Source organism: Emys orbicularis, chromosome 7 (assembly GCF_028017835.1).
Source record: "Emys orbicularis isolate rEmyOrb1 chromosome 7, rEmyOrb1.hap1, whole genome shotgun sequence".
NCBI lineage: Eukaryota > Metazoa > Chordata > Testudines > Emydidae > Emys > Emys orbicularis.
Window position 1 is genome coordinate 1562305 of NC_088689.1, and position 17090 is coordinate 1579394.

Consider the following 17090-nt stretch of genomic DNA (forward strand, 5'->3'; position numbering starts at 1 on the left):
TAAGTTTGAAATACAGACAGTATAGAGCCAATATTCATAACTTCAACTACAAAATTGATACACACATATAGACAGCATAATTATAACCAGCAAACCATCACCTTGTCTTAGACACCTCATTTGACCCCCTTTATACTAGATTTGGTGCCACTACAGGACTTTGGTTGCAACCATGTTCTATATGGTCCCAGTTCAAATCAATAACGTGACAGGTTGTCTCCCAGTTTCATGTTAACCAGGATATCTTCCAGTTTTCTACCCTAAGCCGCACGCAAGCAGCGTGGAGCAAAAACTTCACTCATTGGACGTTTGCCGGTCGTTAGTCTTCTATATCAAACGGATGAAACCATTCTGGAAGTCCATTCAGCTGTTTGTCGCAGTAGCAGATGGAATGAAAGGGCTTCTAGTCTCCTCCCACAGAATTTCACCATGGATCACGTCCTGTATCTGGGCATATTACGATCGGGCGACGATACCTGCCTCTCTGTTTACAGCGCACTCCATGAGGGCATTCCTGGCCCAGGTTACAACCCAGGAAATCTGCAGAGCTGCGACCTGGTCCTCAATCCACACGTTCACCTCACATTACGCCATTACCCAGCAGGCTAGAAATAATGCAGCCTTTGGCAGAGCGGTGCTACAGTCAGCAAACCTTTGAGCTCTGACCCCGCCTCCAAAATTTAGGCTTGGTAATCACCTAATTGGAATTACCATGAGCAATCACTCAAAGAAGAAAAAACGGTTAGCTACCTTTCCAATACCCACCCACCTACCCCTCTGTCAGAGCAAACCGCCAAGAAGGAACTGAGGTGGTGTCGGGTCGGCAGGGCCCTATATTTGGCGTCATGGAGGCATGACTCCAGGGGGCGCTTGGACTGACCCGACGGGTACTGCTAGGGGAAAAACCTTCCGGCTGCCATGCACGCGGTGCGTGCACACCTAATTGGAATGGACATGAGCAACATATTTCGAGGAACAATCGTTACGAAAGGTAGGTAACCGGTTTTTTTAATGGCTTTCAGAACTGATGTCTCCACCAGCCCAGGTTCCATTAAGAATAGCCCAGAGAGCTTGACCTCTCTTGATGCAATCTAGAAGTGTTTTCACAGCTATGCATCACATCCATACTACAGCTGTGTTGGCAGGTGTTTCAGAGCTGCAATTCTAGGCTAGAGGAGAAGTCTCTTCATGTTAAGATATCTAGCCTTTCCCGACACTAGCAAGCACCTCTCTGGGAAAACTCAGTTCTGAGTTAGGTGCCCAGGCTCCTTATACAATAAGACCATAAGAAAGGCCATACTGGGTCAGACCAATGGTCCATCTAGTCCAGTATCCTGTCTTCTGGCAGTGGCCAGTGCCAGGTGCTTCAGAGGGAATGAACAGAACAGGGAAATTTCAAATGATCCATCCCCTGTTGTCCAGTCCCAGCTTCTGGCAGTTGGAGGTTTAGGGACACCTGATGCATAGGGTTGCCTCCCTGACCATTTTGGCTAATAGCCCTTGATGGACCTGTCCTCCATGAACGTATCTAATTCTTTTTGAGCCCAGTTATATTTTTGACCTTCCCAACATCCTCTGGCAACAAATTCCACAGGTTGACTGTGTGTGGTGTGAAGAAATACTTCCTTGTGTTTATTTTAAACCTGCTGCCTATTAATTTCATTAGTTAGGTGACTCCTAATTCTTGAATTATATAAATAGGACAGTAACACTTCTTTAGTAGCTTTCTCCAAACCATTCATGATTTTATAGACCTCTACCATATCAACACCCTTAGTCGTCTCTTTTCCAAGCTGAACAGTCGCAGCCTTTTTAATCTCTCAGATGGCAGCTGTTCCATCCCCTAATCTACCTTTTCCAGTTCTAATGTCTTTTTTGAGATAGGCGACCAGAACTGCAGTATTCAAGGTGTGGGCATACCAGGGATTTATACAGTGGCATTGTGATATTTTCTGTTTTATTATTTATCCCTTTCCTAATGGTTTCTAACATTCTGTTAGGTTTTTTTGGACTGAAACTGCACACTGAGCAGATGTTTTCAGAGAACTATCCACAATGACGCCGAGATCTTTCTTGAATGGTAACCGCTGATTTAGACTCCATCATTTTGCATGTAGAGTTGGGATTATGTTTTTCAGTGTGCATTACTTTGCACTTATACAATGCATGGGGAGATTTAAGTGCCTAAGAATGGGATTCTCAGACGCCAGCAAGCTGAGGACCTCAGCCTACCCTAGCCAGTAGGGAATGCCAAGGAGTCGGGTGAAGCCTCAGTCCCATCCTGACAAGGTAATTAGGTTCCTAACTCAGGGCTGGAGGGAGGCATTTATCTCTGCTTGGGATTCACAGCTGTGAATTTGCCTTCATTTCTTACCCCTCATCAGGGGCAAATCTATCAGGCTCATGACTGACAATATGGCCTGCATGTTCTGTATCAGCAAACAAGAAGAAGCAAGATTCCCCTCCCTGTGCACCAAAGCAATAATGTTGTGAATCTGGTGTATAGTCCATCAGATCCAAATTTCAGCCATCTACCTCCCTGGTGTTCAGAGCCCCACAGCCGATACTCTCAGCAGGCGCTTCTCCCAGGATTATGAATGGGAGCTGGACTCTCAAATTCTCCATGGTATATTCCAAAAATGAACCTCTGCTCTAACTCCAGGACAAGAAATGTCATCAGTTGTGCTCAAGAGGAGGTCTAGGCCGTCACTCTCTGGGAGACGCCTTTCTCCTATTTTGGATGAAGGGACTATTTTGTGCATTTCCTCTAACACTGCTAGTATTGAGTGACACACAAGATCAGACACAACAAAGTCAGGGTTATCCTTATAGTACCAACCTGGCCGAGACAAGGTTGGTATCCTGACCTGCTTCACCTATGTGTCCACCCGATGTTCAAGCTTCTGATCATTCCTCAGCTCTTCCAGGATCCAGATCATTTACTTCGCATCAGGGCATGGTTCCTCGATGGTTCGTGGGGTTAGAATCTACCAGCTCTGTGAAAGTACAAGTGTTACTCAACAGTAGAAGGAAGTAAAACTGAATTATTTACCTGCAGAAGTGGAACAGATTCAGTCATTGGTGTCAACGCCACTGGCTCGTGTCTGAATCTTCATCACTTTCAGCTATCCTGGACTTACCTGTTAGACCTAAAGAAACCAGGGTTATCAATTAGCTCGATTAAGGTTCACTTGGCTACAGTATCAGCTTTTCATCCTCTCGGGTTTTCTATATTTGCTAACCCTATGTCTTCAAGGTTTATTAAGGGTTTGGGGAACCTCTACACTCAAGTTAAGGATCCCTACTGCAACTTGGGACCTCAGCCTAGTACTTAATGTCTCATGAGACTTGCCCAGTGTTTCAAGACTTATTAAAAATCAGCATTAGCAGTCCAGAGTGCTCCTTGGCCAGCTCTTTTAAAACTCTTGATTGCAGCTCTTGATCTGAACCTGCTTTTTTACAAATATCAAACTTCAGTAGCTGCCTTTTAAAATCCTTCTTAGTTACTGTTGGAATGGAAAGTATTTCATCAATCATCATCATTTATGAATATATCATCTGGCTTTTTCCCAAAAACAGAACAGAAACATTTATTGAATGCTTGTGCCATTCTTTCATTATTCAATACCATTGTTAGGATTTCTTTTGCTCCTAATACACTTTTAAAAGTCCTCCTTATCATTCTGAACTCTGCTGGCCGTAGGTTTCTTCTTGTGTCTTTTTGATTCCCTTTTCAATTTTCTACCTTTTCTAGCTTCCAATTTATAGTCATTACTATGAACCTCTCCTTTTTTCCATTTGTTTATATATTGTTTTTTAAAAAATTTATACTTGCTTTCACTTCCCCTTTAACTCAAATTGTTCATTTGTTTAACTAATGTAGCCTCTTTATCAGTGGTTGCTTTTTGAACATGTAATAAAATGTTCTTCGAGTGCCAGGTAGTCACATTCTTTTATTTAATTTTTTTCTCCCAGTTGATTTGGCTCAATTGTCTTCAGCTTTGTGAAATTGTCCCTTTTAAAGCACTAAGTGTGTGTGTGTGTGTGTGTGTGTATATGTATGTATATATATATATATTATTTTTTTACTGGTTAGGACTTTTTTGTTTGCACATTATAAATGTGATCAAGTCACGATCACTTGCACCTAAGCAACCACTAACTTTTAGTTCTGTGATCAATTCCCTTTGATCTATTAGACTGTCCTTGTTTACCAAGGACCTGATCCAGTTGCTGCGATAGCCAATGGGAGTTGGATCAAGCCCTCGGAGAACAGAGCATTCTTGTTATCTGTAGATGTATTTCTCTGATGAACAAGGTTATTCACCAGCAGCTCTCCCTTTGTTTGGAATTCTAGGCAGATTTCTGTCCTGTCTGTTGACACTGTCCTGCACTGGAAAGTCTCTCTTCAGATAGGAACAATTTTCTGTATTGGTTAAGCAAGAGTGTTTCACTTGAATTTGCTTCTCATCTAAGACTTTCTTCCATCCAGGCGTCTCCCTGTTCAGCCTGTGCGCATCGCTTTTCCTGACTTGCTGAGCGAGGCTTGGGTATTCAGGCTGGCATCTTACACCTGCATTTTGGCTGGTGGCCCCAAGTGAGTGAGATGAGAGCCTCACTGTGGAGACGCCACCCCTCCTTATGGACCTACCTCCGAGCTCCCCACTTCTCCTGGTGATGTCCTTGTCTGCCTTTTGGCACTTTTCACTTCTGTTTACACACGCAGGAGGCCAGGATTGGTTTTCTTTTGGCCACCCTGAAATGGAGCTTATAGAATGCCGGCAATGGGAGTTCTCCAGTCAGGCCACAGCTCCCCTCACCTTCAGTGTTTGTTCCCTGCCCCCCCACCTCTCACGACTGCCCCCTGCACGTGCACCAGCCTCACTCTCCCCAGGCACCCAGCAGCATTCTCCTCTGCATTGTCCAATCAGCCCCCGGGGGGGTGTTGCTTACAAAATGAGAGTCCGCGACACCATCAGGAGCGGCTGTGCTTTAGCAGTGTCCCCTGCCTGTTACAGCCTTGGGCTCTAGCACAGGGGCACTGCCTGGGGGTACTGTGAAAATGCCTTGGTCCTAGCCACACAGCAAAACAAACTGTGGGACTGCTGCATTGTAACTGAGTCCCAAAGGGTTAATGAGTTCACAGTGTCGAGTTAAACAAGCCACAGTTGGGCCTAATCTAGTCCCCTGCTTACCTGCATTAAAGCTCCCCGTGGAATTGGAGGGGAAGCTGTGTCTTGTTTAACTTTCCCGCTCCACTAGGGAGCCTGCTCCCAGTGGGTCTGGGCTGTAGCTAGCACATCCTGTAAGGTGGAAGTGTCCCTGGTCTGACATGGCTTTCCTTATGGGGGCTCAGTAATATGTTGTATTTAGAACACTGATGAGAATTAATCTGCAGTTGCATTGATATAAACAGCAAATTGATGAAAGCCCCTTGGAGCACAGCCATTGGTTGGGGGTACTTGTGATGTCAGAGCAGTAGGGTTCTCCTCTGACCTTTACCCCAACTCTCTTGGCCACTAATTTCCCAGCAACAGAACCCCCTGCTGGAAATCCTGGTCTCACAGTAGGAAAATGCCTGCTAAGCTCTGTGGCTCCTGCACCCAGAGGTGCCATGCCTGAGTTGCTCCTGTCCCATGTGTGCTGACTGGATCGCTTTGTTCCCCAGATAAAGGGGTGGTGTTTGGCTCCCCGCTGACCGAGGAGGGCATCGCCCAGGTCTCGCAGCTCATCGAATACCTGCACAAGCGTAAGTGACTCTCGGCTCTCTTGCCAGCTTGTCATTCCCAGGGTGCATCCTGCTGGGGCCTCTGGGGTTGCTTTGTAGCACAGGGCAGAACACTGGGCTCCAAACTTGAGTGTTTGGCTTGGATTGTGGGCTGGTGCTGTGACCCAGAGTCACCTGTGGCAGCTCCTAGCCCTTCTCTCACCTCTCTGATTTTGCAAGCATTCCTTCTGCCAGAGCCGTAGGGCACATCCTGGGACCTTGGGGTTGTATATAGCCCACTGAGTAAGGTTTTCTCTATGGGATCCCATACAGGTGGCTAGAAGGGAAATTGGGAGAGGGCTCCTTGTGTCAAAGGTCGGGAGCCCCCTCCTCACGATGAGTGATCTCTCTCCTACTCCCTGCCGAGCAGATCTGCGAATGGAGGGCTTGTTTCGCGTGCCGGGGAACAGTCTCCGGCAGCAGATCCTGAAGGATGCCCTGAACAGCGGGGTGGATATTGACCTGGAATCGGGGGAGTTTCACCCCAACGATGTGGCCTCTCTGCTGAAGATGTTCCTGGGTGAATTACCAGAGCCCCTGCTGACACACAAGCACTTCCAAGCTCACCTCAAAATTGCAGGTGAGTAGGCAAGAGGGGAGTGATAGACACAAGGGATGGGAGCTGAGCGAGCCTCCTCCAGGGCAGCTTATGTCAACTGGCCACACCCTGGGATGTTCGTCTCTTTCAGCACCTGGGTCTTGTGACGGGGAGGGAATGACCGCGAGGATGTTTTTCTTGTGTATGTTTCAGCCCCGGGGGCAGGAGTTAACCATACCCACCTGGGGGATGTGGAGGGTTCCCGGGGGTGATGGAGCCAGGGTAGGCATGTCTGGAGAAGTACAATGTATGGGGGGGAGGGTTGGGTAACTCGCGAGTATGGACCTAGCTTCCTGGTTACGGAGACCTGTGGGGCTCCAAGTGGCTTCAACTCCTGCGCCCGGGCTTGCAGGCCTGATGCAGTTTGATGACAAGGGGAACAAGACCAGCATGCCGGATAAGGAGCGGCAGATCGAAGCCCTACAGCTGCTCTTCCTGATCCTCCCCCCGCCCAATCGCAACCTGCTCAAGCTGTTGCTGGACCTGCTCTACCAAACGGCCAAGAAACAGGACAAGAACAAGATGTCTGCCCACAACCTGGCTCTCATGTTTGCACCCCACATCCTGTGGCCCAGAAATGTAAGCAACACTTAGCAGCAGCTGGGTTATACTGCAGGGCAGAACAGTGGAGCTGGGAGGGACTCTGGATTACAACAATAGATGGGGCTGTGGGCCAGGACGGGAGGGTGCTGGCCAGGCTGTGTGGGGGACATAGGAGTGGGAGAGTGGGTGGGGCTGACAGTCAGGATTCAGGGGCCTTGGCAGAGCTATGTTGGGGGACGCTGGTGCCATGGCTGCTGCCTGCCGTATGAGTGACAGCCGTGTATATTGCTTCCTCTTTTTCAATACGTCTGAAAAGTCACCAAACTCCTGCTGTATCTAAGAATTGCCTTGTGAGCGATGCACGTGGCCTGGGGGATGCACCGCAGCCCTTTCTCTGCAGGGCCACCTGTGCCTGCTGCTAAACGTCTGCTCTGAAGTGCAGGTGCCTGAGAGCTTGGGTTGTCCTGGCGCAGGCTTTGGATCTTGTGCAGTCTGCCTATGGGCATGCTGTGTGTCCAGTGCAATAGAGGCCTGAGCAGAGGGACAGGAACTTCCCCGGGGAGTCTGGCAGCACATCCTGCCCCCTCCCCTTCTAATGCTCGTGCTTGGCCTTCGTCCCCTCGCCAGGTGACAGCAAACGACCTGCAGGAGAATATCACAAAGCTGAATGAGGGCGTGGCCTTCATGATCAAACACTCGCAGAAACTCTTCAAGGTCAGTGTGCCCCATGGGGGCCTCTACCCCTGCTCTTCCTGTCGCTTCCACATGCCCTTCCTGGAGGGGCTCGCAGGGTGCTGTGGCTGGCTGGTGACGCTGCCTGTGCTCTCCTGAGAGGGGGTAGCTGAGAAGTGCCAAGCCAGTGACCCAGCAGAAGCGAAGTGCACAGGTCTGCGATGCCCGAACCTGGCCTCTTCCTCCTTTGCTGGTTGACAGCACCCTCTGCAGGCCAGTTCAGGCACTGGCTTTGGCAGGCTCTGAAGCATGTTTGTTTCATAGGGGACGTTCACAAAGGCCATTTCTGGGGATCTTAGGGTCCCTATGTACAGGAGAACATCTCCTGGGGCTCTCCCGTGGTGAGTGCTGGTAGGAGTTGAATCTGTATGCAGGTGGGATGCCCTCGGTCTCATAGATATTCATGCACATGGCGAAGCCTCTCCCAGGGCTGGGGCTGAGCTGGTAGGCTGTGACCGGAGGAGAGGCCCACCACTGCACGCTCCAGGTGCAGGGTGGGTTAGTGGGACATTGCTGAGGGGCTCTCTGCCCCAGTCCAGGTTCTCTCGGGGAGGAGAGAGTTCATTTGCAGGGTAGCCTGTGTCTTGTCCATGCAGCACACTCGGCAGTCACGCTAAGGGTCTCCAAGGCCTGGAGCTGCCGTTTTCAGGAAAGCAGTTCTCAGCATGCCCATTTTCTCTCTGCAAGGCCCCACCATCTCTAGGTGAGCATTTCCTCCTCTCTTAGTCAGGCTCCGGCTCGGGGTGCCCACGGCTGGGGGAGTTGTTTGCAAATGGAGAAAGCACTTGAGACCCTTTTCAGGGTACGTTGGGCTGGCCGTACTCTCTCTGTTCCACTGGGGTTGGTTTCGTGTCTCAGCAGAAGCGCATTGTACCACAATCACTGTCACTGCATGGACAGAGAAAAGCGCTAGTGAAGCCACTGGCTCCTTGAGTGCAGAGGGGCCGGTGGGGTGTGCAGTGTGGTGCAGGGCCCATGGGAAATGCCAGCTCTCATCTGTGCTCACTGCCTGCCTTCCCTTCCTGCCCAGGCTCCGGCATACGTTCGAGAATGTGCCAGGCTGCACTACCTGGGGTCCAGAGTGCATGCTTCAAAGGTGAGGACAGCAGATGAGTGGCTGCCCACGGGGAAGGGGCAGGTGCTGGGAGGAAAGTGTCACTCTGGTGCTGTGCAGAGGGTTTTACAAGTGAGAGAAGCTGAAAACTGAAACAGTGCCAAGAACAGGCTCTGCCCAGAGACGGGAGGGGGAGCTGCCATGGGACCATGACTCAGGATCACCCGGGTGATGGCACTGGAGGGAGGAGCTGGAGCATAGACACCATGGCAGCCCCCAGATCTAACACCAGGCCTATTCTCTGTCCCCAGGCACAGTATGTGTAGTGACTAGATACTTCTTCACTGGGCTGCTGCGTTCAAACCAACCTGAGCCGTTCACATTAACCACTGGGCTCAGGCCATTCTTGGTCCGGGAGCTGCACAAGCTGCTGCAGCAAGGGGGGCTTGGAGACCAGACCTCCACTAGATGGGGAAAGAGAATTTCTCCTCTCGCTCTCCAGCAAACCAGTCCTTCCCGTCTAGCTGAAGGAACTGGAATGATGCACTGGAGGGAGAGCTGCACCGAGCCCATCTCAGCCTGGGGGAGCTGCTGCCCTGTGGTGTCCAGGGGACGAGAGGAGCCAGTGGAAGTCACCTTCTCACTGCCGCCCCCGTGCTTGGCACAGCTCGGACCGTTGCTGCACAGCAGTGGGAATGGAGTGGGACCAAGCCTTGCACGGGAGCTGGCACAGCTGTTCCTGCGGGCCCTCAGACACAGTGGCTGGCTGGGTTTTGTAACGAGTCGTGTCGCTCCCTGGGATCGCCAGCATGCCCACCCTGTGGAGTGCAGCAGGCTGGCACTAGGGCAGGGAGTGACGTGGGAACATGACCGTGCCCCTCTGAACTTTCCCAGGACGACCTGGATTTGCTGACATCTGCTGGGTCCAAGGAACTCCAGCCCCTGAAGTCTCAGAAGCGGAGCAGGCTGGATCCTTCCCACCGGGAGGAGACGCAGCAGCGCACGGAGGAGGCGCTGAAGGAGCTCTTCCACCACATCCACAGCATGCCAGACTCTGCGAAGAAGAAAAAGCTCATCCGGCAGGTAGTGTTCAGGGAGCGGGGGCTAGTCCGCGGGAGCACACCACTGGCTGCAGGCTCCCAGAGGCAGGGCTCGCCCACAAAGCCACTCACAGATCCTGAGCATGTGTGGAGGTTGGGGTGCTGTGCCCCAGAGCTGAGCCGGGTAGCTGGGGGGGTGACTGGAAGATAGAGTAGTTGTTGGTTTAACACCTAACATGGTGCCCTGCGTGTTCTCTCTAGTTCCATAAGCATCCTGGCACTCTCACTCCTGGGCCTGATGCGCCGACACCCCCGGTCCAGAGGCGCACCCGCTCCCGCTCCTTCAGCGGCCTCATTAAGGTAACTGCAGCTCCCCGTCAGAGCGCTGTCTGCTGCGGGTCTCTGGTCAAAGTCCCTCTCTGGCCCTGCCCGCTGTCCTCTCCTATGCTTTGGGGAGCTCCCAAGTCTTCTCTCAGGCCTGGCTCTTTGCAGCGTGTTGGGATGGTCCGGCTTAGTGAGGCCCCCTGCTCAAGTGCAGTGGTCGGAAGAGTAAACCAAGTGTTGAGGTGCCTGAGGAAAGGGGTAGAAAACAAAACGGAGACTGTTCCAATCCTCTGCATCAGCCCCGGGGCGTACGCGTGTGCGAACAGGTCACCCCGCTCCAGAACAGCCTACAGGGGTCCAGGAACAGGCGACAAGCTCTGGAGGGACTGAAAAGCCTGGGACCGTGTACTGGAGAGAGGTGCCAGGAGAGGGATATGAAGTACTGAATGGTGCAGAGAAAACAGCCTGTGCTCTAGTTACCCTGCGTAACGGCAGGGCAGTGATATCAGGAGACAACACATGTAAATCATAGGGTTAGAAGGGACCGCAAGGGTCATCTAGTCCAGTGGTTCTCAACCTTTGTGATACCAGGGACTGGCTTGCTGCCTTCCCAACCTGTGTCAGGGAGATCTCCGGGACCGGCGCCGGTCCACAGACTGGTCGTTGAGAAACACTGAGCTAGTCTAACGCCTAGCTGAGATTCAGGATTTGTTGTGTCTAACCCATCCCAGAGAGATGGCTGTCTAGCCTCCTTCGGAAACCTCCAGCGAAGCAGCTTCTACGACCTCCCTAGGCAGGCTATGCCATTGGTCTACTGCTCTTACAGTTTCTGAGCTTTAATTTAAATGTAAAACTGCTAAGACCTTTCTACACCATGCATAACCAGTTGGGGAACTCACTGCCCCAGGCTGTCATAGCTAGTAAGAGATGGGACTAGCTGCTTCTCCAGATAATCAGCACATCTGCAGGTATGTTAGAAAGAGTAACAATAATGTCGCTGTGAGGATAGAAACATCCTGCACCAGGGCATGAGGCAGCCACCACTTGACAGCTGGGGAAAGAAACTTCCCTAGCGGTGGGTAACTCCCCAGTTCCCTCCGGGGTGTTTCACACCTTCCTCTGGACAGCTTGTGTCAGTCACTGTCAGAGACAGGATATCGGGCTAAATGGGCCCATTCTGGTCTCAGGCCCAGTGTTTGTGCCCATGTAAAGTGAAGCGAGTGTCTTTCATCCTTCTGTGACAAAGTCAGTCTGATGACTGCCAGAGAGATATGTTAGCCCTAGAATGATAAAGACCCTTTTTCCTACCAGCTGAGAAGGGGTTACCTTAGGTCAGTTCAGGACACCGGAGTCCAATTAAGGGCTGCTGGAGACCTTTACAAACCCCTCCTCTGGTGAGAGAGGGAGAGGAGAGCTGAATGCCTGTTTAGGGGAAGGACTGACACCCCAGGGCCTACAACAGGACAACACCCCCCAGCAAGGGGGCAGGGGAAGGTTTGTTTGTGTTTGTAAATTGGTTTCTCTTTGTTTGGTGGAGGAGCGCTCCTAGGGCCTGCCCCGAGGCCTATCTCCAAAATCCTGATAAGTAAACCCAGGGGGGAAGAGAAACACTGTCCCAAGTGTGGCTGCTTTACCCCAGGCCCTGCCACCGCCAGAGGGGGAAGTGCTGGGAGGAGGTGCCCTGCCACACCTTTCTTTGAGCAAACCTTGTTGGGTCGGGTTTCAGGTTGGTCCTGTTTGCGGGGAGTCTTTTGCTTCTTTTCCCAACATCCAGCTGCTGGCCATGTGAGGCTGTGATTTCAATCCAGAATCCTCATCCTGTCCCAGCGCTCCCTTCCCCCCTTAAGGCCTCTCTCAGCACTTACCAACAACCCTCTCTTCTTTCTAACTCAGAGGAGGATGCTGGGGAACCCACTGATCTTGGAAAGGAAAAGCAGGGATTCCACACCGGAATCAGAGCGAGCCAGCAAAGAGAACCTTCACCTGGTAAGAGCTGTGCCTGGGGCTGCGCGTGCTGCCTGGAGGGGAGGTGGTATGTGGGACTTTGCTTCACCGGGGGAGTGTTGGCTGTGCTCTACCGGAGTCTGAGCCTGTGGATGATCTGTCTGCAATCAGACACGAGGCCAGAAGATGCCATTCTGGGGACAGCCCTTTGTGCAACCCAAGGCTTGGAATGGCGACAGCCCTGGAGTTCAATGCTGGTTCTCACCTGGGCGGTGCTCCTTTGGCTCCAGTCGTGCTGTGGAAGTTCTCTCCTGGCTTCTCTGCCCTCCATAGTTTATCCCATTATATCAGCCTCGCTCTCTCACTCCTCCTAAAGCTGCTTCTCCCACTTCCCCCGGATCTTTGCCATGGCGCTCTCTGAGGGACTGAGCTGAAGATTCATGTTAGGAGCACAGGACCTCCTGGCCATGGAGTCCAGTCCCTGATATCGCAGGGAAGCCCTGTCAGATTGTCCCCATCATTGACTTATCAAACTCCATCTTCAAACTAGTAGGTTGTTTGCTCCACTGCTCCTACTGGGAGGCTGCTCCAGATTGCTTCCCTGTGAGGGTTGGAAACCACTTCTCATTTCCAGCCTTAGCTCCATTTGTTCTGGTGCCAGCAGTGTCCTTTAGCTGCAGCAGCTCTTCTCCCTCCCAGGGTATTTATAGAGAGCAACTGATCCCCTCTCAGCCTGCACTGTGCTAGGCTGAACAAGCCACCGTCTTCCAGTCTCCTCTCGGAAGCTCGCTCTCCGTTCCCCTGAACATCCTAGGAGCCCTTCTCTGCACCGTTCCAATTTGAATTCAGATTATTTTCATATTGGCCTCCAGGCCAGCCCTGCATCTTTCCTCTCACTCTGTCAGTGCCAGGCCCAGGTCGGTTTGGTGGGTTAATCTAGACTAACCAGCAGTTAAAGGCAAAGGCATCTGCTCCCTGTACAGGAGATCGTTGTCCTTTGTGCGGTAACACCATGTCCAGTGCCAGTCAGGGTGAATTTGGACTTGGGTAACAGACTAACCATCTACTTAGCATGGTCTGCTTGCAAGGAAGACCTTGGAGTGTCAGTTCATCCCCCAGCCTGTCCCTGCTCCCTCTGACGCTTCTGCCTCTGTCTCACCATTTAAACTGTGTCCAGTTACAGAGACCGCCTGAATCTCCAGCAAGTCATGGCACCCGAGCAAAGTTGAAATTGTCTGAGGGCAGGAAAGAGGTGAGAAATTCTGCACACATGTTGTCCTCCACACCACTCCAGGACATGTAAACCCCTGCAGCCCATTGCATTCTAAATTGTGGTCTGTGCCTGCCTTCATCTTGAATATGGGCATGAGGCCTGCAGGATGACAGATCCCAGCACGCAATGCTCCATCTCGGTTTAAGTGGCCTGGATCATTGCGTCCCAGGAGCTGCAGTGCCCTGGGTCTTTCTCTCTGTATTAAAGATGAGGGTTGCTGCGGCCTGCTGTGTGTGCTTGGCCCCTTTGGAAGTCAGGGAGGGGGTGTCTCACGCTGGGCTTCCAAACGTCGTCACCCAGCATGAGTGGGGAGGATTGAACATACTGACTAGGTGCAGCTGTTGGGCTGCCTGCGAGCAGCCGGTGTGGTGCTTTGGAATGTGCTGGGCCTGCTCTAGGGCCTGGTTAAAAGCCCCCTGGGAAGGGAGTTCATCCCAGCTCCCAGTGCTGAACGTCAGCCCCAGCCAGGCACTTCCCAGGACTGTGCTGCCAGGAAACACGCTGTCTGAAACTTGCTGGACTGGCAGCGGGTGTCCGAGGGAGGGACAGAGTGACAGCAGCAGCAGCATGGTGGTGGTAGAGATGAGGCCTGCTAGGAGATGGGTGCTGGCTTGGCGGGTCCTAGAGGAGGAGAAAGGAGGGTGACCAGTTACTGACCCTGTAGGGATTGTTCATACAGTGTGCCAACTCGCAGGAGACGCTGAATAGCTGAGAGACCCACCACTGGGGCAGCCCCGAGACCTGGGCTTGTGGGGAGAGAAACACGACCCCTTCATGCTCAGTTATACTCCGCGTTTCGGGCATATTAACCGCTGTAATTCCTCTGGCCCAGGACTCCCGTAAACATCTGCAGGCCCTTGCGCCTTCCACCAAGGAGCCGTCCGTCTGAGCAGCCAGGCACCAGCCCGTGTGTGCGGCAGACGTCTGGACTTGTAAGCTGTGAATAATGCCTGCTGCATCTCAAGCTGTGAGAGGACCGAGTGCCGCAGCCTCCAGCGATCCCTCTAACCCAGCTCACCGGGGCTTGGCTTGCAACGGGGCCTGCTGTGAGCATAGTGAGGACTCTGACTTCTTTCTGTTAATATGGGCAAACCACTATCTAACCAAGCACCTGCAGGGTGTCTGACCCTGGGTCTGAGGAAGGGCCGGAGAGCCCGCTGGAAGAAGGCAGGAGCTCTGTATTCACTGGTTTTGTTCAGTGCTCCGGGTTCTCGCTCTCTGAGCTTTTAACACGTTTGTCTTGTTTTTAACCCCCTGCCTCCCATCAACAACCAGAACGGTCAGCCACGTCCCGGCAGCTAACCCTGTCTTACTAGCTCTTGTGCAGTGGTCTCTCCTTGCGGGTATCGATGAGGGGGAATCCCCAACCCCAGGGGTCATTTCTGCCTTCCTGACAGGCTGCATGCTGGCTTGGCCATGTCAGCCCCTGGGCAGCTGCAGGGATGTGGGGAGTGGCAGCGGGAGGAGGGGAAGTGGGGGGTGACATCTTCATGTCAAATGGCGAAGAAGCAGATTCCAGAATAAACTCTCGTCATCTTGATGTTAACAGAGCCCCTTAGCCGCAGTCCCTGCTACTTACAGGATAGTCTGTAGAAAGCGCACAGTGAAACCAGCCCTGGGAACAGACTGCGTGGTCTCTAACTAAAGGTCAGACATAATTATAGAGGGATACTTTAAAGTGCTTGTTTAAACAAGGGCCGTGTCTCGTGCTGGAAGGCAGGTTTCACTGCATCTGGAGTGGATTGTGTTTCCATGTACCTGTCACCTCCCTTTGCTGTGCTTCCTCTCCCATCACGGCTGATTGCCAAGACCGTTGAGGCATTGGAAGGTCTGTCTCCTTTCTAATCAGCCGCCGGCTGCCTGACGCATTCAGCATTGCTTGTCACCTCCTGGCTGTTTCCATGGTCGAGGTCTCTGGAGGACAAGTAGGGGACAGCTAATGGCCTTTCACAGTCTCTGTCGAGGAGGTGCTGAGCCAGGCAGAAGCTCTCGAATGTGAAATGGGGTGGGAGGGGGGCAGACAGGTTGTCTGGGGCTAACATGGCGGTGTGACCTCCCATGGTTCAGAAGCAGGTGGCCATGGCAGCCAGGCAGAGTCCACATGGGAGCTGTGCAGGGGCGAGGGTGTTGCTTGGTGGGTGCTGGAAGCTGGCGGCAGCTTTCCAAGTGATGGCTGGAGGTAGGTTTGCCAGGCCCAGTGCCCTGGGATACGTACCTCCCTCTGCCAGTGGTACCGAAGACTGGCCTGCAGGCTGTGTTTTGTAACCAATCTGCTGATCACATACACCTTTAAGACTGGCAGGGACTTCAGACTGCCTGCACAATCAGTTAGCAAGCTGTCCCCTGAGGTGCGGGAGGAGACTGGATCTCGGCTCAGAGCTGCCGAAACGGGATGAAATCACCTAGACGCAGAATAAGCCCCAGTCGCAGCTGGTCACTGGCAGCTGTCTGGCTCATTAAGCTGAAGTGCTCTGCTAAGCCGATACCTCGGCCACATGTCTGTTTGCGAGCACTGTGGTATATGGAGATACACAAGATCACCACTGTGAAGTAAAGATTTAATCAGTAGGGGAGCCAGCTAAACACTTCTCAGCCCTCCTAGATGGAGCAAATAATCACTGCAATCCAATTATAATTGTCTCCTAATCTTCAAGAGTCAGCAGGGGTAGAGCTCCATCCATGGCAGATTCTCCATGTCTGAGGAGTGGTGACATCAGGTGTGAACAGAGACCCGAGCAGTGATGTGAGTCCAGCTCTAGACAAGGGGCAGAGCTGTGTGTGCAGGTCCCTAACCCCGGTTTGTCCAGTGTCAGAGAAGTAGCGTGGCCCAGTGGGAAAGGCACTGCTAGTGGAGGTCGGGGACTGAGCTAGAGTTCTGTTCCTGGTGCTGCCACGCAACGGGCACGTGACTTGCCCAGGACACCCCACACAGTGGCAGAGGTGGGTATGGCCGGACTCTCAGTCCCCTCTTTGGATCCCTAAACCCTGCCAACAGAGAGTCAATTGGAGGTACTGGATTTGTGTGTTAATCTAAAATAACTCCACCCCTCCAGCCCCCCCACCCCCCTTTTAATGGAGCAGTGAGTCACTTTACTCATAAAGACTCAAAACTGCTTCACGTTCACAGGCAGCTACGAGGAAAAGTGGGTTTTTAGCTCCCCTTCAAATGTCCCCGAAGCGGTGCTATGCACGGGGCTCTGTCTGGCATACAGAGAGGAGCAGCCTCTCCTTACCTGGCTCAAGGACATGCTGTGTCTTTGTGCTTAGCCTCGTTTTCCAGCTAGGAGAGGTTTGTCTCTGTCCTTCCCAGCTGAACAGCATTAGCCCTGCATTCTGCATGGCTCACAAACCCCCCACCCTCTGGCTGCGGTACCGAAGTGGGGGGGCTTGTAGGTCCCGGGGAAGGATGAGGCCCATGCCTGCCCTCATTTCTAATCAATGAATACTGGGGTCCCAGCATGCTCTCCTCCATCGGATCCTTCATCCTCCATGGCCCGCCCCTCCCGGAGACAGCTGACGTATGGCCTTGGGGCTCTGGACAGTCTGGGCACTTGCCAGGTAACCCTTTGGGATCCCGACTGGCCTGGCTCAGTTCCACCAGGGCTGGAGCCCTGTCCTGCTTCTCTCTGCCTCAGCTAGCTGGGACTGCATGGCATTGCTCGGGGGGCCAGGCCTGCCCCAGCCCTGCCGTGGGCTGCCTCTGTCCCGTGACGTTATTTGGAACAGCTCAGGCCCAGGAAGGGGTTTCTCGACCAGCGTTCTGGCCGGGGAGAGTCCAGAGAGGGAGTAAGGACATGGCTTGTGTGTCCAGTGCG

The 17090-nt window shown here is 52.6% G+C and overlaps 1 protein-coding gene across 1 annotated transcript in view; it reads left to right on the forward strand.

Moving 5' to 3' along the window:
- Window positions 1-14164, forward strand: part of ARHGAP19 (Rho GTPase activating protein 19) — a 32749-nt gene extending 18585 nt beyond the window's left edge. The window contains exons 3-12 of the mRNA XM_065408421.1: window positions 5669-5749; window positions 6138-6347; window positions 6718-6944; window positions 7536-7622; window positions 8671-8736; window positions 9589-9777; window positions 9996-10094; window positions 11952-12044; window positions 13180-13254; window positions 14108-14164. Coding sequence (XP_065264493.1) covers window positions 5669-5749; window positions 6138-6347; window positions 6718-6944; window positions 7536-7622; window positions 8671-8736; window positions 9589-9777; window positions 9996-10094; window positions 11952-12044; window positions 13180-13254; window positions 14108-14164 — 1184 coding nt within the window. The remainder of the gene's footprint in view (window positions 1-5668; window positions 5750-6137; window positions 6348-6717; window positions 6945-7535; window positions 7623-8670; window positions 8737-9588; window positions 9778-9995; window positions 10095-11951; window positions 12045-13179; window positions 13255-14107) is intronic.
- The last annotated feature ends 2926 nt before the right edge of the window (window positions 14165-17090 follow it).